Genomic DNA, 12,713 nt, shown 5'->3' on the forward strand with positions numbered 1-12,713 from the left:
AGAGCCCGCCGGGACCCAGGCGGCAGCTGGGCTGCCGCTGCAAGATTCGGAAGCCAGGCAGGTTTATACGTTAAAAGAGTTTATTTGTTAGTACAAAAAAACCAAACCAAGAACAATACTCATGAATACGCGTAAAGTCTCGTTCCAGAGTCATAGCTGAGCTATTAACTAGTTAAATTGTAGTCTGTAGCTATCGGAGCTTCATGCTATTCCAGCAAGGTAACACCCAGTGTGCAAAACACGATCGGTTCCTCCCCGCAGAGGAGCTGTGAGCAGGACACACGCGTGCCAGGCACCAGCGTGGGCAGTGGCACGTGCCCAGGGCTGTGCAGTAGCCTGCATCCCACCCTTCAGTTTTAATTTAGCTTAACAGGGAGCTTGTATTTCCTAACACGGTGTTAGTAACCTTTATGACTGTTAGTTTAGTTTCTTCTCAACAGTAGACAACTAGAGGAGTGCTCTGCACCTCGAAACCAGACCTTAGACGCATCTCCGTAGAGTCCAGCATTTTTCATCCTGAGCAATCACCTTGTTACGGGTCAGAGTTGTTTCAGCAAAGCTGACACCCCTCCAGCAAAAAAAAAAAAATCTTGTTTAAAGATACATCATGGAGCATTCAGAATTTTGTTAGGAGGAAGAACAGTGAGAAAGCATAAGGGCAAAGGAGTTACGTCAGCACAAGCACCAGCAGGACCAGGCAGAGCTCCTTCAAACCATCTCCCTTGCGCACGGTTGCTCTCACATCCTATTTGGCCTCTTTCTAGGGCAAGCTTGAGTCACAGTATTTCTTGCCAAAAAACATCCTGTACACCATGAGTTCGCTTCCGATAGAGTGTGCTGCACAGCTACACTGTTCCTGCGCCCACCGTCTCCAGGGTTGGTCCCAAACTCCATACCTTATGCCAGCTCCTGTGCAGCGGCACCGTGCCTGGCCAGCTCAGGCTGCACGTGAGCTGATGCTGCAGGAGGGAGAGTGCAGAGTACTAGTCCCCAAAAGCCACTTATCCCCCAATCTTTCCCATCTCACCAGGTACACTCCTGGAAAAGCCATCGATACCTGCAAATCAAAGAGCATTTTCTAACCAACACACTGAAGAGCTCCAATAGGAACTCTACAAGACGCTGGCCCATCTACTTTTGGGACCTTGCAATCGCAAAGAAATCCTTTGATTTCTCAGTTCAGGATGAGGAATGGTATCAGTAGTACTAGGTTGCTCTAATTTTTCATGGTCTTGTTTAAACCCACCATCCAACTTAACTAAAGCAAGCACCACTAAGGCACACACCAGTCAACCCCATCAGAAAGCAGCGAACCCCACCAGCACCTCTCCACAAGCCCTGGCCAACCAGACCTGAACGTGCTCCATTTACAACTGACACCCTAAAACACACCTAGATGCTTCCAGATGTTTGGTATTCACTTACCTCCAAGAACGGATGACTGGTTTTGAGCCTTGCTGCCAACGCATGGGGCAAAAAAGATGGTCCTACCTCTTCCCAGGGCTGGGACCGGTCACTTTGAGGACACTCACTTGACCATTCCTGTACAGCTATCAGGATACACCACTGCAGCCATCTATTTCTAGTTTGCTTTCCTCAAGAAACTGCACTGTTTAGTTTAACTTTTCAGTGAAAGCTGAGAGAGACAAATTCCTCAAAACAAAATTCCTAATAGGCTTTAGAAAAAAATAAAAATAATGTCTAGGTGGAAGACAGAACCACAGCATTCCCACTGAAGAGAAGGCCATGGCACAAAGTTTAATTATATATTCTTATACACCAGAGAATCCACAGGGAAGAAAGATACCACGACACAACTGCATGGAAACTTTTGATCAGAGCTTATGCCTTATTTAGACACACAAACACACACACACACACAAATCAGGCTTCCAATTCTGCTTCTCATAGAGCTATTCATACAAAACCATTGACAACTCAAGGATGGGTCAGATCAGTCTGCAGTGAATGGCGGGGACTCCCCCTTGTTCTGCCCATTCTCAGGCACAACGTGAGGGGTTGGGGTGGGAGAGGGGAGCAAGGTCTGCTTTAGAATTCAGGGTCATTTTACCATTTTCCCCACACATGCTAAACAAATTGTGCCATATTTGTCCGTTAAAAAGTTAATTTATTATCCCCTCCTGGTAAAAAAGTGAAAAGCTATACTCTGGTTAGACCAGTAAGATACAGAATTACTCCAGCTCTTTGGAGGTTTTTAGATACAACTTTGACGCATATTATTCCACAAAGGAACAGCAAGTACCTTCCTTAAGAAAGGAAACTCTATAATGGGTCAGCCTTTTTCTTTTAAGCAGAAGAAGATGTATCCATTACAGGACTCCCTTTCTGTCCAGATGACTCCTGCAAAATACCCTAGCATCCTCTGAGTGGCACATACAGAGAGTTTCCTAAGGAGGAATATGTCTTAAAAAAGTGACTTCAGGAAACAAGTGCAAGTCCCTTTTAAATCTGTTTTATAAGAAGGATACCAATGTACATTTTAATAGTTTTATTTTCATTTTCCCCAAGGGGGAACCAAAGGCAGAGAGGTGTTGTGAGATACATCACGCTGTTCTTATGGGTAAATCAATTTGCAAATGTTATTTTACCACTCTATAAAAATACACACAGGAGTGTGAAGGAAGCAAAGTAGTTCAGAGTGGCTGTCATGTAGCAAATATGTTAAATACAATCAGGTTTTTCTCCCCTAAAAATTGTGGCTCCTTGTGTTCCATAAAACCAAAGTCTTTAGTAGCCACATGCCACAGGAACAGAAATTTAAGTGGTAGCTTCCTTTGAGCATGTGCACACAAAAGCATTAGTAAAGAACTGCTCCCATGGGACTAGACAGCAGATGCGAGCAACAAAGCCCCATCCACAACAGGAAAGAAGATATGCATTCAGTTTCACTGTCTCAGCTTCCCATCCAAACTCCTGTAAACAGGTTCCATACCATTCAGGCATCTCTGATAAAAGAGTCTATAGTTCTATAAAAAGAAGTCACGCTGTAAGATCAAGATATTTACCCTGTATGTGTTATGCGAGCGCGAAGAGGAACAACCTTCCAAGTTCTCAAGATACATCCAAGCAATCTGTAAGTGACCCAATTCCTTTCTCTGTCCAACTGTCCTGTGGGAAACTCAGTTAAGTGCCTCTTCACAGGTAGAGACAGTTTGCTTTTAAAAATATTAAGGACACATTTTTTTTATCTTTAAGAACTTCCTGGAAAGTTACTGTGGAAAATGAAAGTGCTCCCATGGTGAGACCAATGTGCAAAGCTCTACAGACTTCTGTCCTTGCTGCTTTCTTAGTATTCCTTCCCTTAGCAGATTCTTGTTAAGATGAGGCTCAATACATTGCAACGAGGCCATCATCCACCTGGAACAAGCAGGTAGACACTGGAAAATGTTTTATGTTTAATCATAAAACGTGGAATAAGCCAAAAAAATATTGTTCAGGTATGATCAGGATGGTCTCTCGAGTGGGTTTATATACCAATGGCCTGTAACACTCGCTTTTCATTCTCATTGAGATGGTCTGAAAACATTGCATAGCAGGGCTGCTGTGCAAACTGACAGAGGAAGTCAGTGAGATAGGCCTGAAAGGAAGACAGAAAGACCCAGTTAGCATCATGTCACTTTGGAAGTTCTGTTTCTTTCATATATCAAAAGATAAACCTCAACATGCACCAGGTAAGACAAAGGGATTGCAGGGAACGGAAAAGCGATGCAGAAGGAAGGGCGGCAGCAGAGGAGAAGGGCTGATAAACGGCTGCCAGGTGGTGGTAAAAAGCAGGAGCAAAGTATCATACAGGGCTGGGACTGGATGGGAGCATCCCCCAGTGGAGTATGAAATTCTGTCATGTTCAGTCTCCCATCTACTTCTGACTTCAGCAAATAGCTGTGAAGCTCATGGGTAGAAAAGTCTCATCTCCCTCTGCTCGAAAAGTTTTGTTCATTCACATTTCCAAGTTATAGTTATTGATCCAATAAGGAAAAATAGCTCCAGGCATTCTTGGGATACTCAGCACTTTCCAAAGTAATTTCAATGAACTGAGTACATTCGGGACAACAATCAATAACTGGTGTTTACAGTTTTGTTAAAGTACAACATAGAAAAATTAAGTTTATAAAGAATGATAGGAATCTGATTTAAAAAAACTCATTCTAGAGCATCACCTGGAGATCTATTTGGTAAAGAGGGTCCTTTAATGCATCTGGATCATCCTCTTCATCATCTTCATAATAATCCTCATCTGTCAGAGGCAAATCAGCAGGTTTTAACATCAAACAGAGCAAAATATCTCAGGAAGTATTTATTAGACTACTGCTGAAATCCAAGGATCCAAAAAGAAATAGTTTCAGTGCTGCTGGGTAAAAAAATTTTGTATCCAGAATATTCACTCCTTCAGTTCAGATGATTAGAAAACACGACACCCCAGAACAAGAAGGGTCATAGTGGGAGTCTCAAGGAATGCACAGGTGAGACGAGCATACATGGGATACTAGACAAGCAGGTTTGTTAGTTATGTGTACTATTATCTTACACCTTAACCTTATGTCAGGGTGACACATTTCCAACTCTGTGCTAATGTAAGTAGTCCCCCTTACTGTATTTGCCTGTAAGGTTCCCTCTTCTAAGACTATATGCAAACTGGAGGGAAGGAGATATTATACCTGCTCCATCTTTATGCAGCTATTATTTCTCAAGGTCACTCCACAAAGAAGCTCATCCACTGCTACAACATTGTCGTTCCAAGGTCATGTCTACATCTTCAAGCATCAATTTTCTCTTTAAAGAAATACCTGCATGAACCTCACAGCAACATGAAGCCCATGCAGCATTTGAAATCTCAGGTGAAAAATGCAGTTATTTGATCGTGTAATTCACACACGTCCCTCTCTTACAGAAAAAAGTCCTTATTCAAAATCCCAGTGTAATATTTCCTTTCCCTTGCCTGCAGTCTCCGTTGAGCTGCTGTCAAGGAAAGAAAACTGACTAGGATGTCATCTACTCTATTTTCGCTTTGTGTAAGCACTTTAAAGCTATTACTTACCATACTTGTTTGTGGAAAGAATATCTGATAAGAACTGTCCTGCTAAGCCTTCATCTTCATCCTCATCCTCTTCCTGATCCTCCCACATATCATTCGAATCATCTGTTTAGAAAACAAAAATTTCTAGAAATAAACAGAATCTAAGAGGTCCAGTCTGTTGATCACTATACAGGGGACTGGACAGTTTTTAGGCAAGCATCCCCGCTCGTGTAGGTGGATGAAGGGAAACACCTGCAACCTTTACCATCCCTTTGGAACGAGTAACAAGAACTGGAGCTCAGCAAAAAGCAGCTGCAAGAATGGATGCCTGAAGCAGGGAGGAAGAAAGGCAAACCAGATACACCAAGAAAGGATAATTTTATTGGCATTTGGTCCGATCCCATCTTCCAAACTGGCCCAAAATAATTTTCAGGTTTAAGAACACACAACACTGACTGATTTTATCCTTTGGATCACTATTTAAGCCTTTGCGATTATAGGTATACTATTTACTATTGTGAATTTCTTATTACTATAAATGCTTCTGAAGAGATTACAAAGTAGATTTAAGCAATGCAAAGAGGAAAAGCAAACCCAGTATTTTACCTTGGCTCCAATCTGCAGTTGTCTGTCTGGATGCATTTGCTTCCATCGCATTAGAGAGTTCATTTATTATTAATTTTAAGATTTTTACTAACAAAGGAATGTTTGTCCAGCGTTCAGGATCTAAGAGAAGAAAATTATATATTCATACTGCTTTTAATAAAAAGTAACAACTTAAAAACAGGCCTTTTTTTGTGGCGGGGGGTGGGGTGTAAGAGAAGAAAATTATATATTCATACTGCTTTTAATAAAAAGTAACAACTTAAAAACAGGCCTTTTTTTGTGGCGGTTGTTCTTTTTAATTTTATCATACATTTAAAATGCTCACAGATGAGCAAAAACTTCCAGGTTGGGAGGAAAAAGAGACTGACAAAAAAACCCCAAATGTTCCTTCCATATATCTTCACGGCTAGATTCCCAAAGACCTTAACTGCAATATCAAATCTTGCATATTTTGAATGAAGAGAAGGCATAGTTAAAGTCTTCACAGCTGCATTAATTTGTGAGTCTACTCAGTGAAATCATAGTTACAGATTACTTCATTAAGCATTCTTCTCTAAAGTTATTGTTGCACATCTAGCAGTGCTTTCAAGTGAATGAGCAGTGCAGCACTCCCACGTGTGGCTCTGCCCTTTCTGAGACACTGCAAGCTCCATTTTTTCTTCACCGGGGCTCCTGCAAGGCCTAATTACTCCATAGGGATAGCTAGACAGTGTTTTTGTCCTTAATTGCAAAAGTAAAGATCCTATCAAATAAAGAAACTGGGAGCACTAGTTTTAACTCTTTAGGTGCTCAAATGCTAGCAATTACTGTTCTTCTATCTGACTAGACAATATCTGAGTTTGTTTGGTTTGTGCCATTTGGTGGGGTTTGCTGCTTTAAAAAAAGCAAAGAATAATAAGGTAGCAGGTGTTTTGTGAGCACTACTTACCTCTTACACTCCTAGTGCTTTCCCCTGTTTATTTCCTTTATTAAGTGTTACTGCATCACCCCAAATCCCCTGAGCCTACGACAGCTGAAGGCTTGAGGAGCACCGACTGCCCCGATGGGCCTCCAGTTTGGATCAATACAGCCATTACGCCCTATCCCGCAACTCGCTGTGCACAAGCTCTAGCACAGCAAGTTGCAGAACCAAGGTTTTAACTGACCACTGAGGACAGCAGCTCCCCAGTGTCTTCCCCTCTGGGGCTCAGTCCCCAGAAAAAAAAAATGCCCAGTGCTCTCTCCGATTTTATATATGACTCTCTATACAGTAATCTCCAATCAAGGATTTTGGGTTCAGCCAATTAAAAATAAGACAAGTCTTATGCAGGAGATTGGCCAAGCTTTCCTTAAAAGTGATCTCTAACTTGTTGAAATCATTGCTGATATTTGTGAAAGTCTGTCTCATCGAAAAAACTTTTTTTTTTAAAATCTCTGCATTCACTAAACACACTTTCCTCTCAGAGAAGCTACTAGGCATCATGAAATTACCAATTCTATCTCATTAGATGGAACAGGATGACGTAAAATAGCAGTGGATAACTTCCTATCCCATAATCACCTCATTCACTTATATTAAATCAGAGACCTCAGGAGTCTTCCAAATCATTCTTTGGCAGAATTAAAGCAAATAATGGATATATTAAGTACACGATGTATGGATTAGCTCTACATGCGCCTTCTGTAGGAAATATCTCCCACAGCTTTGTGTGATCTGCAAGATCTATTTTACAGCCTTTCATAGCATCTACTAACAGGAAAAAAAAACCTGTTAAAAACAGCAAAATTATTACTTACTTTTGGCTGACTTTGATCGTGTTCGTATTCCCTCATCCATATTAAATATTTCTTCTCCCTTTACCCTAATGTCCTGAAGTCGCTTGTCATCTGTGTTGATGCCATACTGAAGGAGTTTACACAACGCTACAGAGCTGAGGAGCAGGGAATAGGAAAATTATAGATGAGAATGTCTCTAAACTGTCTGGCTTTCACAGTGAACTGTTAATAGGGAACACATCTCCAGAGCAGCCATTCAAATGCCCTTTTTTCTACACTTTTGCCAAGAACAAGCATCACAGAATTTTCCTATTTCTCCTGCTTTATGTCAGCATCCAAAACTGGACTCATCTCCTGACCTGCACAGCAAGACAAAAACTGACAAAGCTTTGGATTAAACACTACCAAACAGTGCATACATACATTAAAGGTTTTTCCAGTTCAGAAGGGCCACGAGGTTAAAAACACTCCTGAAGCATCACGTGCAGATGAAGATGGAATTAAGAGGAAAGCAGTGGCAAGAAAGTAGTAATTTGGTTGATCTGCAGCCATGAACATCTCTTCTACTCTTCTCCAGCCTCAAAGCTCTTTTTCACTTCTGGTCCTTCACAGCTCAGCTACACTCAGACCTTCTAGCTTGCTCCCTTGGTATCTTCATGTGTTCTTTCCATCTCTGCTGATCAGATTTCTACGCCACAATTTCAAACCTCCTCCAGTTCCAGGCTGTTTTCAAGCCATACTGAGGATGACTGACTACAGGTTAAGGCCATCAGTTTAAGCTTGGCACTTTTAAACCTCTCTCCTGGCTCTGCAAGTCTCAAACTGAAGTTTCGGAGCTCTGTGGAACTCGCTCTTTTCATGCTTTCACTTCACACCCTCTTTCTCTCCCACACTATGGCTCTGAGTTCCCATACTGCTGGTTTGGACCCAGATCTTACATGCCACCCCTGAGTTGTCCAAAGTTTTCCCATCCTTTCATCATGCAAGTCAAGAGCAAATAGCCACTTCTTCAACCTGCCATTCACAGGGATGGGGACTGATGCACACAGAAGGTGTCGGCTATCTTCATGTTCCTTTTACTAACTCTAAACAAGAGGGTCCTCTGAGCAGGCATTGCTTTTCTTCAGTACGCAGAAAACACCCAGCTTTTTCCAATGCACGACAAGCATCACCGTAAATAACCCAAATCAAAGTGTTTAATACACTTAATACACAGATGCCAAGTCATCTGTACATAAATAGCTCTAATCTTGGACAATACGGAGGCAGCATTGAACAACAAAGTTTAACCTTGTTCTCCCTGTCAGCGTTAGCCTTGGCTTTTCCCTACGGCCATAAGCAGTCTCAGGGAATCCTGCAGACAACCCCGGTCTGTCAAATGGGGATAAACCACTGCTCTTAGGGATGAAACAGACCAAGTGTGACCAAAAACAGCACCAGATCCCCAAATCAACCACCAACCCCAAACCACCCCGCCTCTTGTTCTGCATGATCATTCACAAACATCCATTTTAAACATGCTTTTTCTTATTATTTATTTCACAGGCTATTTGACTGCCTTATAACAATAACACACCAACACATACTAAGAAGTGAGTTAACAGCTGGTGAGACCCCTAAGAGTGGTCTGTTAGGTTTCACATTTCCAGAAAAATCAAAGACAGCAGCTGCAGCAAAATTTAAATTAATACAGAGCATTTCATGCTTTGGAATATAGTACTCAGCCTCCTCTGGAACACAAATGTGCTCCTACAGCAAAAGGGAGAGAAAACTGTTTCAGTTGATTTCTTTATTGACTTTTAAGAGATCATTAAATCAACAAGAAATCACCAGATTCTTTTAGGAAACCCTCTACAATGCCCTGAAACTCATGTCTGGAAGCTATTCTCATCCCATTCACAGAAGTTCAATCTCAAAAGCACTCCTGTGCTTGCAAGAGACACCCCTTTCCCCCTTGGGTCACCCTGTTCCAGCACAGAAACACCAGGCAGCAGGAGGAGCACTCAGAGGAAGATCAGAGATTGCTCCAATTACCACGGCTCTCCTAAGCCAAACTGATACCGCAGGAAAAAATTAATTCTGTCAACGCTGGCACACACTAATCCAAGTCTGAACCTGCTCCCCCTTCCCTCACACCCAGTGCATTTAATTGCAATGGGATGATCAGTCAGCTAACGTTAACGCATGGATCCTGCTTATGAAAACATCCTACCTGACTTTGCCTTCATATTGCCCATAGAACAAGTGCTGCCGGCTCATCCATTCGGCCATTACAAACTCCAAGGCAGGCTTGCCAGTTGGTCCGGGGAGACTACACAGGAACTCTAGGAGTGGTTCCAGTTGTGAGTGAACCAAGTGAGCAAACACCATAATCAAGGACTACAGGAGGAGAAAGGAAACGTTAGCTGAACCTAATTTAATAGCTGAAAATGTTTTATCAAATATTCAAGTAACTGAGTTTTCTGCAAGAGTAGAGACTGCGCTTACCAACCCCAAGAGGAAGAGAAAGTATAACCCTCTGCAAGACACACTGTGCTACAAAGCAGGCAATAAACTACTACAGACCCCACCAAAAACACAGCAGGAATAAGTTTACTTACACCCATGCCCCAAACTAACAAACTTCCTAAAGCAAAGATTAAAAAGCTATTTAGAAAATATCAGAGGTTGCAGTTGACTTTTGACTAGCAAAAATATCATATGGCAACAGTCAGACACTGCAACTGCCCTAGTTTGCTCAACGGACCAGAAGCTGTACACCTGGTTCTATACACAGAGCTCTAAATCTACGCGTATCTAGCAGAAACGTGTCTCATTATCAAGCTAAGGAACAGAAGTTATTGGTCCAGAGCCAGAACCCATATTGTCTTCCCCTTTCACCCCAGTGATTTCCCATCACCACCTCCACCACAGGACCACCCTTCTCCCATATCATAATTCAGCAGCACTTTTCCAATTCTGAGTGCACTTTGAACACAAGTTTTAGGGAAAGAACTGCAAGTTTTAGAAAGGTTTTGTTGTTTTTTTTTAAACAAGATACAGTTTTACAGTCTGAGTCTTAAAGACCAGGAGTAGAATTCATATGCTGCGTATGTCTAAATGTCAGTCTCCAAGTCTGAGGGCATCCCCGTAGGCTTCGTCGGGGAAAAGCTGCCCACCTCCAGAGGTCCATCTTTCAGGCTAACACAGGGAAGAGATTCAGCATTGTGAAAGGTTCGTTTCTGTTCCCCTGGGGCTTCATGTGACTGCTTCAGATTTAAGCTTCCGGATCTTTTAAATCCAAAAATACGCAGTGAGAGCCATTCTCAACAGTTACGAATCAACAGTGTTTCCAAGGGAAAAAAAAACAAAACAAAACAAGGCTTTAAGATGAAATCTGTGCTGACATCTGAATGGCCTTGATTCACCATGTGTTGGCTTGAAAAATGCACATACAAAAATCAGAGAAATACACAAGATAAAAGGGTTAGAGCAGAGCGAGCCTCAGCCAAGTGCCACAGTGAGGGCAAAGGTGGGGTCTTGCCGGAAGGCAGAACTCCTCAACAGCGCCAGAAAAACGCCTTCCCCCAGCTGCTGCTGAGGAACCAGGGCAGCCATCACTAGGTGTTTTACATTAAGGGCACAGACAAGAAAGATAGAAGACCACTGGGATAAAATCATTCCATAAAAGTGTGCCACTAGAAGTAGGTCAAGGCTAGAAGAGATGATGATGCTCTTGTCTGGCCTCTCATCTGATGCAGGCCAACTACACCTCCCATCCACCAAAAGTTCACCTTGTCTCAACTCCCAGGCATTTATCCTTCGAATACAGCACAAAAACACTCGAAAACATGTGCTGCCTTTACCACAACATCCATACTTGGGCAACTCTTGTCCCCTCTAAAGTTCACTGCTTGCAAGCACAAGGTCATGAGGGACTATTTAAGGTGCATTAAAGCTTACCCACAAGAACCTGGCTTACCCCGTAATCTGGGCAACTCTGTATAAGCAGAGCAGGCATTTTCCTGACTGCCTCAGGAAGATATGTAGAACCTCCAATTGCAGTAGCCATAAATAATCAGGCACACAATTGAAGAAAGGAAAAAAAAACGACAACAATTTCTTTTCCTGACACTTCTACTTATTCTCCTGGGTGCCCAGCCTGCTCACCTGCATTACACTGAGCGTCTCCGCTTGTTGCATTTTGCTCAGGATAGCTCTCAGGATCTGGTCCAGATTCTCTCCCAGCTCACTTCCTGCTTTAGAAATTAAAGTGGAGACCAGCCTGCCCACAAAGGCAGCAGTGAATTCTGAGGTCCTTGGATCTAGAAGCTGGCTCACCACCTGCATCACATACCACAGTCCATTGTGGCCTTGCTCATCATGCCATTGTGCAATTTGCTCCAGTGCCACCGAGACGTATGCACGCAGACACTCACCACCGTTCTAAACAAGAAAATTATCGTGTTAGAATTTCCCTTTATAGGTAAAGGAGCAGAGAGGCTCGGGAAGACATCTCCTTTCATCACCCCAAAAAGACCCTTAACCAAGATGAAAACAATGGGCAAACTGGTGGCATTTTGTAAAAGATCCAAGCTCTCTAATGTGCAGTAAAAGGAGTGCCTAAATTTAAAAATAATTTCCACAGACTTCAGTTTGTTATCGAGTACAAAACCCTTCACTGCCCAGGCAGCTCTCAAGAAGATCATCTAGTAAATACAAAGACAACCTGAAGCAGCTGCAGTTTTGTGCCAGTCTTGTTACCCAGAGAAATTCCAAGAGATTCTAACAAGTGAGAGATGAAGACAGCGAAGTGTAGCATGAACAAAATGCAACCCAGCAGCCAAGCTGCAATCTTTTTGAATTCTTCTTAAAACAAAGATCCAGCAGAACAACCAGCATGCTGGTCTCCAACCTCTTCTTGCTGGTCTCCAATACCGTGTTCAGTTTTGGGCCCCTCACTACAAGACAGACATTGAGGTGCTGGAGTGGGTCCAAAAAAGGGCAACGAAGCTGGTGAAGGCTCTAGAGCAGAAGTCTTATGAGGAGCAGCTGAGGGAACTGGGGTTGTTTAGCCTGGAGAAAAGGAGGCTCAGGGGAGACCTTATCACGCTCTACAACTACCTGAAAGGAGGTTGTAGCGTGGGGAGTGTCGGTCTCTTCTCCCAAGTAACAAGCGATAGGACGAGAGGAAATGGCCTCAAGTTGCGCCAGGGGAGGTTTAGATTGGATATTAGGAAAAATTTCTTCACTGAAAGGCCTGTCAAGCATTGGACCAGGCTGCCCAGGAAAGTGGTTGAGTCCCCATCCCTGGAAGTATTTAAAAGACGTGTAGATG

At 42.7% G+C, this 12,713-nt stretch overlaps 1 protein-coding gene across 1 annotated transcript in view; it reads right to left on the reverse strand.

Moving 5' to 3' along the window:
• Nucleotides 1-1,736: 1,736 nt before the first annotated feature.
• Nucleotides 1,737-12,713, reverse strand: part of IPO9 (importin 9) — a gene marked incomplete at its 5' end in the record, with an annotated part of 31,283 nt that continues 20,306 nt past the window's right edge. The window contains 7 exon segments of the mRNA XM_019472727.1: nt 1,737-3,598; nt 4,179-4,255; nt 5,057-5,158; nt 5,642-5,761; nt 7,418-7,551; nt 9,609-9,775; nt 11,546-11,821. Of these exon segments, the coding sequence (XP_019328272.1) occupies nt 3,488-3,598; nt 4,179-4,255; nt 5,057-5,158; nt 5,642-5,761; nt 7,418-7,551; nt 9,609-9,775; nt 11,546-11,821 (987 nt within the window).

Source organism: Aptenodytes forsteri, unplaced genomic scaffold (genome assembly GCF_000699145.1).
Source record: "Aptenodytes forsteri isolate BGI_AS27 unplaced genomic scaffold, ASM69914v1 Scaffold213, whole genome shotgun sequence".
Lineage (NCBI taxonomy): Eukaryota > Metazoa > Chordata > Aves > Sphenisciformes > Spheniscidae > Aptenodytes > Aptenodytes forsteri.